Source organism: Solanum pennellii, chromosome 9 (assembly GCF_001406875.1).
Source record: "Solanum pennellii chromosome 9, SPENNV200".
In the NCBI taxonomy this organism is placed as follows: domain Eukaryota; kingdom Viridiplantae; phylum Streptophyta; class Magnoliopsida; order Solanales; family Solanaceae; genus Solanum; species Solanum pennellii.
Genome location: NC_028645.1, coordinates 80156603 through 80177365, shown reverse-complemented (window position 1 = coordinate 80177365; position 20763 = coordinate 80156603). Strand labels below are relative to the sequence as shown.

General features: G+C 31.0%; 3 protein-coding genes across 3 annotated transcripts; 2 read left to right on the top strand and 1 right to left on the bottom strand.

Moving 5' to 3' along the window:
- Positions 1-10538: 10538 nt before the first annotated feature.
- LOC107029760 (putative F-box/LRR-repeat protein At3g28410) lies at positions 10539-12144 on the bottom strand. The gene has a single exon (XM_015231207.2). It carries the CDS (start codon positions 12101-12103, stop codon positions 10706-10708), a length of 1398 nt encoding a protein of 465 aa, XP_015086693.1. The 5' UTR covers positions 12104-12144; the 3' UTR covers positions 10539-10705.
- A 2550-nt stretch (positions 12145-14694) lies between these two features.
- Positions 14695-16251, top strand: LOC114078590 (putative F-box/LRR-repeat protein At3g28410). The gene has a single exon (XM_027919444.1). The coding sequence runs from the start codon at positions 14697-14699 to the stop codon at positions 16146-16148; it is 1452 nt and encodes a 483-aa protein (XP_027775245.1). The 5' UTR covers positions 14695-14696; the 3' UTR covers positions 16149-16251.
- A 1370-nt stretch (positions 16252-17621) lies between these two features.
- On the top strand, positions 17622-19151 carry LOC114074087 (F-box/FBD/LRR-repeat protein At2g26030-like). Its single transcript, XM_027912003.1, has one exon. It carries the CDS (start codon positions 17622-17624, stop codon positions 19149-19151), a length of 1530 nt encoding a protein of 509 aa, XP_027767804.1.
- Positions 19152-20763: the final 1612 nt, after the last annotated feature.

The following is a 20763-nucleotide window of genomic DNA, read 5'->3' as shown; positions in this document are numbered from 1 at the left end:
ATTACTACATAAGTCGTCATCCGTCTCCGATCACCAAAAGAAATTTACGTTTTGTATGATTTAATTAATAATATTAAAAAGGGGGAACTTAGGGGAAAAATATGATAATAGATATTAGCTGGCTAGCTTCCAATTTTTAATTTATTTTTACACAGAATGTCAACAACCTTGAAATTAACATTCGAAATATTTAGGGAGTTGTGATCCATCTCAGTGCATATAATTAAGTGATTAAATCTAATCAGATTGTAATGAATGCCAGATCATTTTGAGTTGGTGTTGAATTCATTTCTTATAGATTATAATTATAATGTAATATAATTATAATATAAGCCTATGGAATTTATTGCTAACAAGAATAATTACTTCACTGTCACGCTAACCATACCGTATTAATAAACTAGATCAACCTTTTAAGTTTGATTTTTTTGGATGTTGTATAATTATTTTATATATTTTTTTACTTGTAACTAAGTATAAAGTATTCGTATGAAGTTGCAAAGGAGTGAGGAATGTTAGTGGTAAGATGTCTTGAATTTGAGTTTTGAAAATGTATGATTTAAATTTAATCGAAATTTTAACGTGAACTCGTGATATCGTGTGAAAAATCAAAACAAAATGTTTGAAGTTTGTTGATGCTAGCTAAACTTTTAAATAATTTTTTTTAAATTGACTATATTTTAAATGATGTTGTGCATAATTACTCGGTCAATTTAAATCGTAGTTGAAATTTCTTAATTTTTGTAAGTTTATTCTCTTTAAATAACTTTAGGTGTCTGAATTTGAAGTTCATATATAAACATAACACCTTTGAAATTTGACTTGTCAATGCTTAACTTCAGACAATTTAGAAATTTGTAAACTCATATATTTTTGTATGAAGTTCATGTTAAATATATTGTAAATATCTTGTATTATAGTAAATATCTTATATTATAGTAAATTATACTCCTAACTAATTTATCATAATACAAGATATTTACAATATATTTAACAGTTCAAACCTATATGATTGAACTTCACTGTGAAATTATGATATCTCATCTCTCTAAAAAATAGTTTAAATAGTCAATCGATTCATCTCTTATAATGTTCAAACTTTTGTAATAACACCTATATGGTTATTTCTGGCATACTCACGAATTATCTATCTAACTTCATCACTAATCCATCGTTATTTCGCTTGTAGCTAACATAAATCTTTTGCTGAATAGAATTAGTGAAAATTTTTATTTTTCAGCTATAAAATTTATCCGTCACTATTTTCCATTTTTTTTAAATAGTTATTTTTCATATTTAGAAATCCAAGCCACCAACTTCTCCAAGCTTGCAACAACGTAGCCCAACATGATCCCATTACCAATACATTTGGGCCTGTTTTGTGAATAAAACTTTAAAAAAAGCATAATCCAAGTAGATTATGGTGTAATGATAAGATTGTGTCACCTTTAATAAGAAGTCTCAAGTTTAAATTTTAGATACAGAAAAAATTCTATAATCCCGAATAATCTCTAATTCAAATTTTAGATATGAAAAAATTCTATTAAAAGTATAAGTACGATACCAAATAATAATAAGAAATATATATATATATATATATATATATATATATTAAAATGTATATTTGACCACAAGAATTATTATTTTAATTTTGAAATGTGTAATATATCAAAATTTTTAACTTTAGAAATTAAATTTCAAATTTTAAGAATGTTCAATTCCAAGTCTACTTTTATAAATTCAAAATAAAATGTTGCATGCCTTTCTTCTATTCTTCTTTTTCCGTAAAAATATAACCAAACATGACTTATCGACTTCATAAATTTTAAATATTTAAAATTTATCACCAAACTTCTCCGTTGCTGTTTTCCATTAAAAAAAAAAAGAAAAGAGAAGGTGAAAGTTATATTGCGTGGTTTCCATGTGTCATGTAAATATCAACTAATATTTACAAGTGTCTCTTTGTTATATTTTTTTTTGTTAAAAAATCTGTTACCTTTCCTATATTTAATTACCAATCTGGCAAACTCAACAAAGAGCTAAAAAAATCTCAAAGGAAAAAAATGTTGAGAGTTTCAGCAATGTTCAAAAACTTGATGAGGAAAAGAATAATCCCAACTACTTCCAAAAGAAAAATGAGCGATCATGTCGAACCTGAGAATGTAATCAAGGACTCATCGGAAAAAAAATCTCCGGCGGATTTTCCGACAATCACGTCACCACCGATCACCGTACCGACCGATGCAACTGCGGTGCCGGAGTCCCAATTTGTACCGGATTTTGATGCAGATCCACCTATAAGGCCTGGCGATAATGATGATGATCAGAATGAGAGTAATCTAGAAGTTTCTACTCCGCCGTCGGCTGGGCAGCCGGAAGCGGCTGATGAAAAACCTCCGCCTTTCTAACTTTTTGTATTTGTATATATATATATATAGGCGGGGAGAGGGAAATTAGAAAATTTTGAAAATTGGCTTGCTCATTTGTCAAACTTTCAATTTCAAATTTTGTGCAAGATGATATTGAGTTAAGCCAATTTAATAATTGCAGTAGTGTGGAATTGTCTCATTAACAAAATTGATATGATAGCGATTCTAATTTATTCATTTTTCGTGATTGTTCTAGGCACTTCAATAACTTTTTATTTTTAATATATTAACAAAAGTCAAAGTAAATATTAATTGAAACTAAAATGATTAGTAAATATGGAGATGATAACCAATTGTATGACAATTTTCATTTTAGATGGAAATATATAATAGCAAATTATTAATATAAATTAAATGTAGTTTGATTTAATTGACTTCGTAGAAAATTCTATTGTTTTGCATTTCTCTTTGGTGAATCTTGCTCGACGGTCTCTTCTTCAAACTCTCTCGCTTTATATAAAATAAATGTATAAAATATGTTTATATTCGTATAAATATGAGAGAATACAATTTATATATGTTTGTTTTACTCTCTCAGATTTCGCTTGCTTGTTTTGTCTATCGTATTTTTCGCTTATGCGAATAGATTTCGCTTGCTTGTTTTGTCTATCGTATTTTTCGCTTATGCGAATAGAAACGTATATGTTATGTTTTTTTATTTATATATACATATATCTTTCGTCTTATATATTTGTTATTATATAATATAAAATATTTTTTTGCTTAGTTTTTTTTGCATATCTCCTTTTTTTCGTTTTATACAAATACAATTTATAACTTGTGTCTATATAAAGCGAGAGAGATTTGATATATACATGTTTTATTTCGATTTATTTGTGTACGCATTTAAATTTTATGTAGATATATAAATACATAAAATTGAATTGAGAGATTGTTAACGATTTATACAAACGAGTGATTGATAATGATTTATACAAATGGTCTACCAGCAAAATTATATAAATCAAGTGGAATCAGCGAATTATACAATCTAAAATGCTCCAAATTAGTGTTAATAAAGCGCAATTGTACAAATTATAACTATGATATACAAATTAAATTTTTATGATTGACAACAATTTATACAAATGATTTGCCAGCGAAATTAAATAAATTTGAAGTGAACAGTGAATTATACAAGCTAATGCTCCAAATTAGTGCTAACTATGAAGCGCAATTATCCAAATTATAACTATAACATGCAAATTAAATTTTTATGATTGACAACTATTTATACAAATGATTTGCCAGCAAAATTATATAAATTTAAAGTGGAGCCAGCGAATTATACAAGCTGATCCTCTAAATTAGTGTTTGCTATACAAATTATAACTATTATAATATGTAAATTAAATTTTTATGTTTACTATACGTGAAACTTACCCTAAAATAAATATAATAAAATATTTCTTTTGTTGTTAAAAAGAATGATATTCTTTTTTTAGTCGGTTAAAAAAGAATAATCTTTTTTCTTTTTTAATAATATTTTAATTTCATCTTTTTACGTGACATGTTTAAGGTCACATGATTAAAGAATAATTTTGTACCTTTGACCTAACTTTAATTTAGGACTATTAGAGTTAATTTTTTTTAATTCATTTAAACACCGTGCCAAGTCAAACTAGATTATTCATAGTGAATTGGAGGAAGTAATTTTCTAATTACTAATATTATAAAAACATAGACTAATACGTGTCAACTCAAGAGTCCATTTTTGTGCCACGTACGTACCCTGTGCACGCAAACACTACTTTATTTTCCCTTCTCGATAAGTCTTTCTTCTAATTCTTCATAAGCCTCAAAAAATTCATAAACTCCTAAAGAAAAAAAAATAAAAAATGAATCCAATTAATATTTTCCCTAAAATCTTCTCACAATTATCTTCACTTACTAATCTCCATAAGCTCTCACAAATTCGTATTGCTTCAACTCAATTAATAATTCACCACCGTGGAGCCCGTAAATATTCCTCCGACGATCATCCACCGGAAAAGCCACCGCCGGAATTTCCTGCGGCTCCGCAACCAGACAAGCCTTCGGAGTCGTCCGAAGCACCTAGCGCTCCGGACTTCAATGATGACCCGACTCCGCAGTACCGGGGCGGCCCGTATGGTTCCGGGGCAGCTATACCTCAGCAAAGTTCCAAGTCAAAAGTGCGACAGCCGCATGGTGCTGAAGTGAAAACACCTGTTCCGCCGGATTCCGATGATATCGTTTCGCCTTAATTGTGAAATCTGATGTGCCGGTTTAATATATCTGAAGTTAATTAAAGCGCTTAATTTCGTAATAAGATAGCGAAATTTTGTTATATTTTCAGAAAAATATAATGTAACAGTATTTTGATTTTAAAATGTAATGGAAATTATGTTGATATACTAGTAACTATAGTGTGGAGTCAACATAGGTGTTCTGAAAATTGGGGAGTATTTGACAGTAAACTTTAATGTATGTGTGACCAAGTATCTATTGAAGTTAAGATGTATGTGTTATTTCAACGAATTTTTAATTAAACTAAGCCATTATATAAAATAATTTACCAAAGTAATATATTTTTTTAAAAGTTTACAAAATTAGTATAAACGTATTTCACGGTAACGTTTTAGGGTATATTTTATTTTTAAAATACTAACAGCATTAGGTTGATATACGTTACTGTAAGTAACGTTTTACTCCTAAAACGTTATTTTCACTCCTAACGTTACTATGAGTAACGTTTTAAGAGTAAAACGTTACTGTGAGTAACGTATATTAATCTGACGTCATCAACTTTTAAAAAATAAAATATATCTAAAACGTTACTGTGGAATACGTTTATACTAGTTTTGTAAAATTAAAAAAAATAAATTATTTTGGTGAATGACTTTATATAATGACTTAATTTGATTAAAATCTCTAATTTCAACAGCTAGAAAGATAAAAATTAACAAACTAGTGTTTTTGAATTTACAAAAAGGAAAGAAACTCTAAGAATTTCATAAAATTTAACTATCATTTCAAATGACGTGTTCACGAAAGGTAAAATTAAAATTAAATCAATTTAATAAATTTTAAAAATATTAAAATCAAATTAAATTAAATATAATATATATTTATTAATTTGGTTATTAGTAATTTTAATTTTATTTAAATTAATTTTTATCTAAATCGAGTACTAATACACATCAACTAATGTTTGATGCGAAAAATAATTCACACGTTCTACATGTAATATAACATATGACAACTTTCACTATAACAAATAAAAAAAATCATATATTTATGTTATAGCAAAGTTTGATAATTGCATTCCATAGCAAACATAGAAACTGCATAATTTGCTATACATACAAATTGTATAAACAAAGTGTATAAAACAAGAAAGGGAAAGACACTTGGACAGAAAATTGTATAAAAACGAAGTGTATAAAACGAATTGTATTATTATAAGTGTATAGAGCTATTATATACAATTTAAAATGAGAAAGAGAGAAAGACAAAAGAGATTTGACAAGGAATATACAATTGAATCGAATTGTATAAAACGAGAAAGACAGAAATTAGATACAATTTGAAAATTGTATAAAACGAGAAAGACAAAAGAAACTGCGCAGGGGAGTATTTTTATCGTATAATTATAAGTTTATAGGACGAAAATATATGTACTTGCATGTGTATATACAATTTTCTCACGCTTTATATAAACAAAAACACAATTTATACATTTCGCTTCTGTTTGTATAAGTGGAAAGGCGAGTGTGGCGAGCTAGATCTGGAAGAGGGGAGAGAGGAGAACAAAAATATATGTATTTATACAATTTTCTCTGCTTTATACAATTAGAAACAATTTTTATACACTTGTGTTTGTATAAAAAGTGAGGAAGCGAGCGCGAGATTGGAGGAGAGTGGTGAGCGAGATATTTGAGAGAGAGGCGCCTGACAATATTTTGCAAACATTTGCTATGGAGCACAATTAAATCAAACCATAGCTACTCCATTTGTTTTAGGTTTTTAGTTTGTTATTATATATAATTTTCCTATAACATACACTCAAGGCCGGCTGAGGGGGAAATGTATTTGGTCTATTTGTATATATTTCAGTATAAAAATGGGTCATGCAATTAATCTTTTTACAGCACATATGTATACCGAATGAGTTTACTTATATATTTTGGTATACAAATAGGCCTTGTATTTATATATTTCGATATACAAATGGGTTTTGCAATTAATTTTTAAAAAAATTACATAATAAAATATATTACCAAACACATATATTTATATCTATGTATATATAATTTAAAAATATTTATTGTAATATCACTTTGTAATAATAATACCATATATTTTAAAAACTTAAATCAAATACACAAATTTCTTAAATATGATATTGAATAATTATCTTAAAATTCAAACTTTCTTAATTAAAGGTATATTGACAACTATCCCTCAAACTCCTATGTCATTTTACATCACATTTGCATACTCTTTCTTCCTTCATCATCAATCTCCTATCCCAATTCCCAAGTTCATCTTCTTTCTTCCTTCTCCCCCATAAATCTTCTTCATTAAACCATCCATGCTGCCCGAACAGTAGATACAAACAAGCACATAGGAGAGGAGAAGTCAAGATCTATTCGTAATTCATACTCCATTCGTTTAAAAAAAGATGACCTAGTTTGACTTGGAACGGAGTTTAAGAAAAAAAACAAGTCTTTTTAATCTTGTAGTTCTAAATTAAGGTAATGTCAAATGTACCATAATGCACTTTAATCTTGTGGTCTTAAACATGCTACGTGAAAAGTTAAAGTTAAAGTATTGCCAAAAAAGAAAAAAAAATCGTCTTTTTTAAACAAACTAAAAATGAAATAGAATCATTCTTTTTAAAACAAAGGAGTAACATATATTATGTATCTATCTTACAATCTCAATTTTGTATTATACTAGATACCATGGCATATATCTGATATAATTATTTTTCATTTTTCATATCTAGTATATAACAATATTATTTATTAAATCTTGTGTTATATCATATACAAGGGGATGTATCCAATAATTAATTAATTCATGTACATTACATATGTTCTATAGTGTATCAGAATTACTTACATATATTCATGTGTCGTCATACTTATAGTTTAATGTTTTACCTTTTTTTTCTAAAAGAAACATTATTCTTTTAAATAAACGGAGGGTATAATAGGTAAATAATATTGTCTTTTAAAGAAACAAACAAAATTGAACGAGTAAACAGAAATCCAAAACTTATGTATTATAATTAAAATTTTAATTATTTTACTTTTTAATATTCAAATTATAAATAAGGAAAATTGTTATAGAACACAACTAGGACTCCCTATTTACTCTACTATTTAAACTCAACTTTATGTACAAATCTCTTTCAATCTTTTGTCTGCAACGTACTTAATTTGAGTTCTTTTTTTTGGTTCTGAACTGAATTTGAGTTTTTTTTTTGGCTCTTACTACAATGGCTGATTTATTGCCTCAATGTCTTATTCATAAAATACTTTGTATGCATAGTTTTAAAAGAGCAGCCCAATTGAGTATTCTTTCTAAAACATGGCTACAAGCATGGTTGACTATTCCCAATTTGAGTTTTTCACTTGGTTATCTCGAGCACCATATGAAAAAAGTAATGGATAATATCATGGAGAGATATCGAGATCAAAAAATCCCCATTGAAAAGTTAGATTTATCGTACTCTATTCGTTCTAATGAATTTTTTCCTCTGTTTGATAAGTGGCTTAATATTGCACTTCAGAATGGTGTAAAATATCTCGTCTTTCGCGTTTCTAGCCGTAAGGCATACCCGTTGCCTATGTCAACAATATTGGCAACAAAATCTTTAAGAGAATTAGTATTAACAGGCTGTGAATTGTACTGTGATTCATCATCTAGTGGCGGCGTGGTGAATTGCAATTCGTTGAGAAAGCTTTCTCTAACTCGTGTTAATTTAGGTGAAAACACGCTTCAGATTCTACTTAATAGTTGTCGATTTATCGACACCTTAATATTAGATTATTGTCCTTGGTTGAAAAAGATTGAGATACTGAATAATCTTCCAAAGATCAAGTCGGTTTCTATTCGTCACTCTGACAAACTGCAGCTCGTAAAAATTGAAGCACCGTCTCTTGAACACTTGTATTATTTTACTGGTGCTGAAAAGTTTTGTATTGATGCCCCAAATTTGGTGTCATGGGAGTATACGGGATTTAAATTTCCTGCAACTTTTTTGGATGCTAATTTGCAACGGAGTTGTTATCCTAAGAGATTCGTTCTTGATTCAACGAGCAAAATAATTACAGATTTTATGGATGTTTTAATGCATATGATGAGATCGAGTTATTCTACTTCTCGTTTGCATCGTCAATTAAAAGAAGTTAAAGCCTATAAATTTGATTGGGAAAACCAGAGATGGCATTCTGATCCTATGGAACTTGGAAGTGGAAGGAGGGTAATAAGGGACGATAACGATAAGTTTTGCTTTTTATTAAATTGGTCATGCAATTAACTTATCAAAATTGTAATGCATGAGTTCATTAATATGTATTTTTGAGAATATATTCTAGTATTTCTTTGTTTTGAGATACTTGTATTAATTAGATAGTATCATATTTTAGTTATTACAAACTATTAGAGAATTTCATATAAATCTCGAAATATTTTGTATAGAAACAGATACATCTTTAAGTGTCTGAATGATTTGTTTTCATATACAAGCCATGAACCAATCTAATCCACGAAATTAGTATATTAATGTAACGGTTTCATTAGCTTGATATGGCAATGGATAATTACATAATAATAATTAATTAACATTTAAATTGAACATTTAAACCTTCTTTATATTATTCTGGTTCAAATTTTAATGCCGGAAGTTTTAATACTAGAAGAGGACAGCAAGCTTCAAGCTATGTGAGCTGCTTGAATTTCAATAATTTTTACAACTTATCCTTTCTACATTCTACCACTATTGATATTAAGAACACCTAATAGTTTTTACAGCAATATACCCTTGCCAAATTCTACCATGTTTGATATTAAGAACACCCGTAACTTTTGATATCAAGGCCATCTGTTTGTATGATATGCAGATTTTGTTCCATGAAATTAATGCTGCTTTTCTAGTCCCTATCGTGTTACCCAATATATAGTCAAAAATGAAGAATAGGATTGAATTTATCTTCTCTAATCGTTCTGCATAAGTTGATGACAATCCATGACCAACACAAATAGTAAGGACCTCAATCGCCTTTTCCCTTCAAAGATCGGTGGTTTTCCTATTGTAATGTAATAGCAGATCATGACAAAGCTAAGATCGAAAGATTGAGAAAACTAGAAAGAAGATAGAGTATTTTGGGTTAAGGAACTTTGTTATAGAAGAAGATTTCATTGAGTTGTTTTTGGGTTGGTTACAAATGCTAATGACACTTCTATTTATACTTGTATAGGAATGCTTCTAGAAATTATTTTAGATACTTAAACAAAAAAAATCTGGATATCTTTTATCTTCTAACAATCTAACAAGAATCTAGATATTTCTAGAATTCACAATAACTATCTACTTCTCTAGAACATCTTTACAATTCCTAGATACATCAAGTACTGAAGGTATAACTTTAGAAAGTTCTACAAAATATCTAAGACTATTTGTACCTCCAAAAAATCATCTTTATTTTTCACAACATTGCGCCCTTTGCTTATTTTCACAATCTTGACAAAAAAATCTTTATAAAAACTGGTTTTGTGGGTTGTAATTTTGGAGTCCATCCCATAGTAATTGTTAAAAAGAAAGGAATAAAGATAAGAGTTGAAAATAAAAAAATTGATAGTTGACAAATTGTTTTGCAATCCTTTTTTGGCTTTGCTATATTTACCCGTGTAATTACACGTGACACAGGTAAATATAACAAACCCTTATTAAAAACTTTGCTATATTTTTTTTTCACAAAACACAAATACTAATAACACTTTCAGCCTTTTCGAAAAACCACTACATTACAAGTTTTCTTTGACGAACTAAGTATTTATGAACTTTCAACACAAATAGGCCCTTTGCAGTGGCATGACTGGTCCCAATGATTAACGAATGACAATATCTAAGGGATGAAATCACTAAGAGACGGAAATATTCTTATCAACAAGTTTGAATTTCACAACTTTACAGAACATGATTGGACTGTAAAATATTGAGCTCTGGAATCAAGAATCATATGCTTCAATTTCAACACAATTTTAGACTACTTTTAGGAATGAACATTGATAAATTAACTGCATTACCAATCTAATAAAAAATAAACGTCCTTCCTGTCCTCCGAAGCCAGTTCCCCACTTGTGAGTTGCAGCTCTTGATTTTTCCCATCAAACACTTTTATTTCTTTCAATTGACTATGCCAAGGACTAAGATTCTTCATATACATCAAACGACTAACGAAACATGTTATCATTTCAACCGTTGATGATAGGTTGAGTCTCCTAGGATTACAACTCCATAGCAAAGCATCCACAAACGTTGAACACTCCCCATATGACCTCATAATGTTGACATTTAAAACGTCCACTTGGGGGCTAGCAACTCCGTGATGCTGCTGCAAATCTCTCATCTCAATCTCATTGTATTCGGGAAAACAGAGGAGAACTTGGGACCAAGAGATCGGATTTGATAGAAGCTTTCTCAACATACTAAACCATGCCGCATCTAAATTGTTGTTGCCATGAAGAACTATTTTTGAGTGCTTCAATCGACTTGACTCTTTCGCAATTTTAAGTTCAGGAATTTGATATCCTATATACTCAAGTGATAACAAATTCGAAGTTTCAATCTGGCTTATACCCAAACAATACTGAATCTTCAATACTTCTAGGGATTGCGATCTAGAAATAATGTCATCGAGAAATCCATTACATATCTTCACATATGATAGCTCTAAAGATTTCAGATTATGACATCCAACAACAACCAAATTTCTCGATAAATAACCATTGTAAAACAAGTGTTCAATGCTTGGTGCTTCGATTCTCACACGTTGGTTTCTATTTATTGATAGGGAAACTGACTTGAGCTTTTGAAGATTCATAAGTTCAATCTTTACCAACCCCGAACAACGATCAAGGGTAAAAGATTCAATGAACGGACAACTATTAAGTAAAGTCTGAAGCAATTTTTTGCTTACAAATATATAAGATAGAGAAAGCTTTCTCAAAGAATGACAATTCGCGAACCCAGTAGATGGCGAAAAATGCACAATGTCACAACCTTTCAGATCCAATTCTCTTAAAGAATTTGCTGCCAAGACATTAGAAATAGGAAAAGGATATAATCTAACTGAACAGAGAAAATCTACATAGACTATATCTCTTACCCCATTCTGAAGAGCAGTGTCGAGCCACTTATCAATTAGGGGGAAAACTTGATCACGACGATTTAATTTCGAACTATGTGAAAATCCAAACTTGTCAATAGGGATTTTGTTTTCCCTGTATGTCTCCATAATTGCATCCACTATTTGTGTTTCTTCGAAATATTCAACGAAGAATTCTAACTTGGGAAGAGTCGACCAAGCTTGAAGCCATGTTTTTGAGAGAATTCTCATTGTGGATGCTTCGCCATAACTAAGATAACAGAGTATTTTGTGAATCACAGATTCAGGGAATATGTCAGCCGTGGCTGCCATGTTCTTGGCTTGGAAGGGGAATGAACAAATACAATGGAGAAGTAAAAATAAATACTTTAGAAACCCTAATTAGTTTTCTACCGACTTTACCCTTTTGTTTTTTAACTTTATATTGGAAAAAAAACATAAAATGTCCTTTAACTTACCTTAATTTATATTTATGTCTTCTAACTTTGAGTCTTTATAAATAGACACTTAAATTTGTATAAAGTAGAACAAATAATCACATACTTTTTATATGTCATCTTACATGACAATTTGCATTTTTCGTGGTATCCTACATGTTTTAGGTCACTTACAATTCAAATATCTACCTGTTGAACTTTATACAAATTTAAGTATTTATGCATACAAAAAATTGAAGAATAAAACACTTGAATATGTTATGCCTCTCTCTTTTTTTTTTTATAACTTTGAAAGATAAAAAGTAGGTTTGAAATGGTTTTTGTTATTTGTAGTTTTGATGATTTGACAAACTTAGGGACCTCATAAAGGTACCGGGTTTTCTACTTGAGTATTGCAGGTGTCTTGTTTGAAGTATTGCAGATGAAACAAACCCAGGGACCTAGTAGAGGTACCAGGCTCTCTTGAGAGTGAGCCAGTCGACTGCCAGCTGGAGATAGTACAGAAAGTAGGTGCACACTTCCCGATGGCGTCAGAAAGTGTGACCTTTCCAACCAATGGCAAGATGTTTAGGAAAGGGACTTGTCAATACAAAAGACACTTTCCTAAACACTTTTTGGGAGTTTTTGCAACTTGAAAAACACTTTTCAAGAACTCTTGCAAAGGCTAACAAAAGGAAAAAGGCAGAATCATTCCTCGAACAACAGCAACATCTGGAGCTTTTCATCTAGTTGTTTTAGGAATTTATTCTCTTGTTCGTAAATTGTAAACCACTCCTAAATCTATAAAGGAATTGGTGTGTTGAGTTAAAAGTCTAGGTTGTCCAGGTGGGATTGCTTAGTGGGTAGATTGTTTTTCTACTTTGGCTTGTTGAGCAATAGAGGTCTATTGCTTAACGGTAAGATTGATAACTCTTTCTTACATTTGGTGTAATCGTGTTTCGCTTTTGCTTTTGAAGATTAGTGAAAACGATTGAAAATCCTGTGAGACAGGTCGTGGTTTTACTCCCTTAAGCAAGGAGGTTTCCACGTAAAATCATTGTGTTGATTTTACTGCATTCAACTTTCTGGTAATTTTCTGAGTTGAAGTAAGGGACCTGGTCCATTACTTGTCAAGTGAAAGCTTACATTCTATCAGTTTTCATAAGAATAAACAAATTAGCTAGTACGAAATAAGTTTAAATAAGAAAATTAAGTAAATATGAAATGGTAAAAAGAGACCAAGTATATAGGCTATACAAAAAAAAAGAGACCAAGTACTTATAGAAGACAAAAAATTCCCAAGTGAGAAAAAAAATCCAAAGATAAAAGTAAAATGAAGTTTTAATACTAGTAAAAAGATTCAAGCTTGACATGTTACGTATTTGGAATTTGTATAATAATATATTTTTATTATTATATTAGTAAATTATTATTAAAGTTTGTTATAACTATGCTAAAAGCGCGGATAAATTTACTAGTATAACAGTAATATCCTATAATGTATAGGGTTTCGATTTACTCTTCCACTGTCAGTTGTCAATCACAGAATCTATTGAGCTATACTCAACTAAGAGATCCCAGTGTGATACTTGAATCACACTCAAATCTGCTGGTGCATAGTAACAATTTTGTCTTAGTACTCATTTTGTTATTTTTGGTTAACCGTGTTACCTAGGCCAACTTGAGCGCACCTAGACAAATTACATGTAATATCTGTCACCTCTTACTAACAACAAGTATTAGATAACCCTGTCCATCAAGGCTATAATAAACTGGAAGAAATCACAAGTTAACTCCTGTCCGCTAAGACGAGAAATCACTTGATTTTTTTTCTGTTGGGATTTGAATTTGAAACCTCATTGTGCTTAACATAGTAAATTGACCACTAGATCACACCCTTGGGTGCGTTTTGGTACTAAGGTAGTGCAAACTAGTACTAAGACGAGTAAACGTAGTTTATCATCGTATATATCTCTTTTTAGAACCCATCAAAGACCAAGGTACTCTGTTTTCCCTCTTCTTAGATGCAATCAGATTTGTTTCTTCAGTAATGTTCATTTTCCTTTGAGGGCGTTTTCGTTCTCCATTTTCATTTCATAATGATCCAACGCAGTTAGATAGTATGAAATAAATTTAAAGATGAAAAGGTAAAGAGAAAAAATATGTAGGCTATACACAAAAAAAATAATTAGGCCAAATATTTATAAAAGAAAAAGAATCCCAAAGTGATAAAAATATTAACATAAAAATAAAATCAAGTGTTGATAATTAAAAAAGATTCAATCTTGAAATCTTACATATTGGGATTTTGTTTTGTATAATGATATATTTTTATTATTATATCTGTAACCAATTGTTTAAGTTTGTTGTAACTGTTCTATAAGCGCGGATAAATTTACAAGTATTACCGTATACTGGGGTATCTATAATATATATATATAGGGTTTGATTTACTTTTCCACTGTCACATCCCCTGCAACTTCCAAACCATGGGGACAGCTGACATGTTGCCTATATGCCTCATTCGCAAAATACTCTGTTATCTTAGTTATAAAGAAGCATCTCGGATGACAATTCTCTCCAAAACATGGCTACTAGCCTGGTTAGATATTCCCAACTTGGTATTTACAGTCTCGTCGGGCAAAACCATAACAACAGTGGATCATGTCATGGAGAGATATAAGAACGGAAATATTCCTATTAAAAAGTTTGAATTACACAACTCTATAAAGTCTAAACATATTTTCCCTCTGATTGATAGGTGGCTCGATATTGCTCTTCAAAATGGTGTAAGACATGTAGAGTACATAGATGTTGAAATTCCAACAATATACCCCTTCCCTATCGTTAAATTCTTTGAAGCAAATGTTTTACGAGAACTGGTCTTGACGGGTTGTAATATGATGCATTTTAATCAAGTGGTGACGTGTCATTCTTTGAGAAATCTTTCTCTATCTCTTGTACTCTTCGACGAGACCATACTTCTGACTATACTCAATAGTTGTCCGTCCATTGTTGAGTTAATCATTGGGTATTGTACTTGGCTGAAAAATATTGAGATCCGAAATCTTCCTAATATCAGGTCTCTTGTCATTTGTAATGATCAGCCCCTTAAAATCCAGGCACCGTCTCTTGAACGCTTGCATTATAGTAGTTCTTGTTTGAATAAATTGAATATTGTTGAACATAAGAATCTGAAAACTTTAGGTATATCATGCACAAAGATATCTGATGTATATCTCAACCACCTTATCTCGATACCTTACAGCCTCGAGAAACTGATACTAGCTAACATAGCTTTTGGAAGATTCGACACTTGCAGGAGTCAATCCCTAAAGGTGTTAAAGATTCATAATTGCAAGATCATAGGAGAAATTGATGCTCCAAATTTGGTTTCGCTCGAGTATAAAGGAAATGATATTCCTCAGCTTAAATTTGCACAAGAATCAAGAAAATTGAGGCGATCACGAATGATTCTTCATCCCTTGTTCGATGTAGATGCATCATGGTTTTGTCAGTTGAGGAAATCCTTATCAGATTCGATCTCGTGGTCTCAAGTTACCATTTACTTTTACAAATGCGAGGAGATAAATGTGATAGATTTGCTACTGCAACCTAGAGTTGTTATCCCCAAAGTGGACATTTTAGATGTGAACTTTTCAAAGCCGAATTGGGAGTTCCCGACATTTATTGATGCCTTGCTGTGGAGTTGTCATCCCAGGAAACTTAACCTGCAATCAACAAGTGCAATTTTTACATGTTTCATGAATCGTTTCACGCAGATGAAGAATTTGCGTCATGGTCGATTAAAAGAAGCAAAAGCCTACAAATTTGATCAGAAAAGTCAGAGTTGGCATGCTGTAGAACATAAAAGAGGAAGAGATCTCTCAATAAGGACCAATAGCAAGTCGAAGAAATACTTATTTTTATTAGATTGGTGATGCAGTTTATTCCATTGCAAATTGAATGCCTTTATTTTTAGAAGTAACAAACTGCACTTCAAATTTTCGCAGCAAAAAGTAATAAATGCAGAGAGATTTGCTTCATTTTTGTCTTCCATTAGACGTTTTTTTTCAGTAGTAGAAATTTGATTAAATTAACGTTAGCTTGATATTTCTGATATTTGGATTTGATATGTTAGTCTGAGGCCAACTTATAGTTGTTATGTTATACTTCGAAATTACAGAATCAATTGAGATATACTCAAATAAGACATCTCACTATGTTTTTGTCTTATAATTCTAAAAGTAGTTGCGCGTGTATGCAACTGATAGGCCTATTGATTTCATCTCGAGACCTCTGAAGTATGTATTTTGTTGAAAAGAGAAAGTTATGCTGCATATTAGTATAATTTCGACTTGTGATATCTGTGATCTTTGTATCGTTTCTTATTTGGTAGCAGTATAGAACCATTTAGCACCTTTTTTTAAGGTTAACCGTATTGCCCGGGCCAACTTGAGATAACGTAGACTAATTTCATGGGTTATTTTGTCACCTCTCACTAATAACAGGTACCAGGGTACCCTATCCATCACGGCTAGAATAAACCGGAAGAACTCACCAATTAACTCTGTCAGCTAAGACTAGATATCACGGTGTTTTTGTCTCTGTTGGGATTTGAATTTGAGACCTCATGGTGCTTAACATAGTTTATTAACCACTAGATCACACCCTTAGGTGCATTTTCATACTCAAACTTAGTAGTGCATACTGGTATTAAGATGATTAAATGTAGTTATAGCACCCAACAAAGACCAAGAAAACTCTGGTTTCCTTCTTCGTATATGCAATCAGATTAGTTTCTTCAGCTGTGTTCGTTTTCCTTTGAGGGCGTTTTCGTTCTCCATTTCCATTTAAATAGTCCCACTCATACTACCTATCTTATCAAGTACAGTGAACGTAGCTCACTTCCAGTTCTAACTTCTTGCAGCTGGAAGCTAAATGTCATTGCAAAATTTATCGAAAAATAAATAAAGCACAGAGCCAACTTTCCTACCTTTGAGTTCTGTTTGAAAATGTTTTCATAAAAATGAACAAGCTAGCTAGTATGGAATAAATATAAAGATGAAAAGGTAAAAGAGACCAAATATGTAGGCTATACTAAAGAAGAAGAAAAAAAAAACAAAGTATTTATAAAAGACAAAAAATCCCAGGGTGATAAAAAAAATTAAAGATAAAAATAAAATTAAAGATTCAAACTTGAAATGTAACATATTTGGATTTTCTATAATAATTAGCTGTTATTTAAGTTTGTTACAACTGTTCTAAAAGCGCGGAAGCTATTATTTAAGTTTGTTATAACAGTTCTAAAAGCGTGGATAAATTTACTAGTACTAACAGTATAATAGGGTTCCTAGAGTATGTAGGGTTTTGATTTACTTTTTCACTGTGACTTCCCCTGCAACTTCCAAGCCATGGGGACTGCTGACATGTTGCCTGTATGCCTCATTCGCAAAATACTCTGTTATCTTAGTTATCGAGAAGCATCCCGGATGAGAATTCTCTCCAAAACATGGCTATTAGCCTGGTTGGATCTTCCCAACTTGGAATTCTCAGGGAAAAGCATAGCAATAGTGGATAATATCATGGAGAGATATAGGGACGGAAATATTCCTATTGACAAATTTGAATTTGACAACTCTAAAAAACCTGATCGTATTTCTGCTCTGATTGATAAATGGCTCGGCATTGCTCTTCAAAATGGTGTTAGACATCTGGTGTATAGAGATGTTACACATTCAAAAATATACCCTTTTCCTATTTTCAAATTCTTGGAAGCAAATTATTTAGGAGAACTAGTCCTGATGGGTTGTGATCTGATGCATGTTTCGTTATCGAGTACTAGTCATGTTGTGACGTGTCATTCTTTGAGAAAGCTTTCTCTATCTCGTGTACGATTAGATAAGAACATGCTTCAGACTATACTCTCTAGTTGTCCCTTCATTGTTGATTTAATCATCAGGAATTGTAGTCGGCTGAAAAATGTTGAGCTCCGGAATCTTCCTATGATCAAGTCACTTGCCATTGATATTGACCATCCCGTTAGAATCGATGCACCAACTCTTGAACACTTGTATTATTCTAGTTTTTGTTTGAATAAATTGAGTATTGATAAATATAAGAATCTGAAATCTTTAGAGATATCATGTACGAAGATATCTGATATGTATCTGAACCGCCTTATCTTCAGACCTTACTGCCTCGAGAAATTGGTATTAGCTAACATTTCTTTAGGAAGGTTTAACATTTGCAGGTGTCGATCCTTAAAGGTGTTAAAGATTCATAATTGCAAGAACATCGGAGCAATTTATGCTCCAAATTTGGTTTTGTTGGAGTATAAAGGAGATGATATTCCTCAGCTTGAAGTTGCACTAGAATCAAGACAATTGAAGCAGTCACAAATGATTCTTTATCCCTTGTTCAATGTAGACGCGGCATGGTTTTGTCAGCTGAGGCAATCTCTATCAGATTCGATCTCTTGGTCTCAAGTTACCATTTATTTTCACAAATACGAGGAGATCAACATGAATTATTTGCATATGCAGTACTTTAGAGATGCTATCCCCAAAGTGGACGTTTTAGATGTAAACTTTTTAAAGCCAACTGGGGAGTGCTTGACGTTTGTGGATGCCTTGCTCTGGAGTTGTCGTCCCAAGAAACTCAACTTACAATCAACAAGTGAAATGTTCATATGTTTCATGGATTGTTTGATGCATATGAAGAGTTTGAGACGAGCTCTTATTCATGATATTAGTTGTTTGATGCATATGAAGAATTTGAGACGCGCTCTTTTTCATGAAAGGCGCGGTCAATTAAAAGAGTTAAAAGCCTACAAATTTGATCAGAGAAATGAGAGTTGGCATCCTGTAGAACACAAAAGAGAAGAGCTCTCAATAAGGACCGTTAGCACGTTGGAGAAATATTTCTTTTTATTAGATTGGTGAAGCAGTTTATTCAATCGCAATTTGAATTCCCTTATTCTCTTATAAGTAACGAAATGCACTTCCATTCTCGCAGAAAAAAATGTTATTTTATCTCCCATTTTCTTAGTCGTAAAATTTGATTTTGTTTATGTTAGCTTGATACTTGGATTTCTTTTAAGGGAAGGCAATATGAATATAGTTTTTGTGTAATCATTGGTTTAACTTGTCTAAGATCAGATTATAGAAATATGATGTGAAACAGAACATTTCCTTCTAACTTATAGCAACGGTATAGTTGTCTCTGTGTGACCCTTTAGGTCGTAGAAAACAAAACCATTCTCGTTGTACCTTGTCAAGTAATGTGAACGCAGCGGGCTTTCAGTTTTAACTTCTACTACCGATTTTTAAACTTTGAAATTAGAGAATATGAAATAAAAGATAGGTTTGAAAATGTTTTTTTATCGTAAAAATGAACAAGTTAAGGACTCTTGTTGACTAGCAAGTATAATTGTACAAGGACTCTATTTATGTTCTAATAGGCTTTACTTTTTTATTTTTTTTATTTTTATAAAAGGCCATGTATTATAAAGGCATAATATAATACGTAAATATGTCCTTTTACTTGGCTTTAAATCATATTTATGCCCTTTAATTTTGGGTGTGCACAAGTAGACACTTGTATAAAATTGAACATATAGACACAGATGTCCTACATGTCATTTTTTGTACTACATGGTGTGCTACGTGTATTTTGCCATGTCGGACTTATTTATTTAAAAGTTGGATACTTAAAGTGTCTGTTTGTTCATTATGAAAGTTGGAGGTCAAAGTTAAACTTTGAAGCCAAGTTTAGGGTCCAATATATGTATTATGTCATTTATAAAAGACAAAAAGTTTCCCGATAAAAAAAATTAAATTTAGTGTTAATAATAAAAAGGGAAAATGCACCAAGTACCTCTCGACTATGACGGAAATCTCAAAGATACACCTTAATTAAACTAAGGTCCTATTACCCCTGAACATATTTTTTTATAATTTTATGCATCTTTGTGGCTTACGTGACATCCAAATATCTCCCGCGCCACAAATGCGTGGAATCACGGAGTGTGCCACGTAAGCCAAAAGGTACACAAAATTACAAAAAATATAAATTCAGGGGTTAGAACCTTAATAAAAATTTTGGTCATAGTCTATGATACTTATGTATTTTTCCTAATAAAAAAGATTCAAACTTGAAATATAACATATTTGGATTTTCTAAAATAATATATTTTTATTATTATATTAGTAAGTTGTTATTTAAGTTTGTTATAATTGTTCTAAGAGGGTGGATAAGTTAAAGTTATTTTTTAAGTTTGTTATAATTGATCTAAAAGTGCGAATTGATAATCTATTACTTCATGTTGGTGTTCCAATTTATGTGACACTTTTAATATTTTTTATTTTTCAAGAGTCAAACAATTTTTATACTTTTTATTTTTTTAGAGTCAAACGGTTTAAGTTTGATTGGGAATTTGCGAATGTAATTTTCGATTTTTTTGAAATGAAATTTATATATTTGTATGAAAAATTAACCGTCAAAATTAGACTTGTTTGAATCTCAAAATCCGAAAAGTGTCACATAAAATAAGAC

Bases quoted from the DNA above. Each gene is read 5' to 3' on its own strand.
- LOC107029760 (XM_015231207.2), bottom strand. From the start codon at position 12,103: ATGGCAGCCACGGCTGACATATTCCCTGAATCTGTGATTCACAAAATA.
- LOC114078590 (XM_027919444.1), top strand. From the start codon at position 14,697: ATGGGGACAGCTGACATGTTGCCTATATGCCTCATTCGCAAAATACTC.
- LOC114074087 (XM_027912003.1), top strand. From the start codon at position 17,622: ATGGGGACTGCTGACATGTTGCCTGTATGCCTCATTCGCAAAATACTC.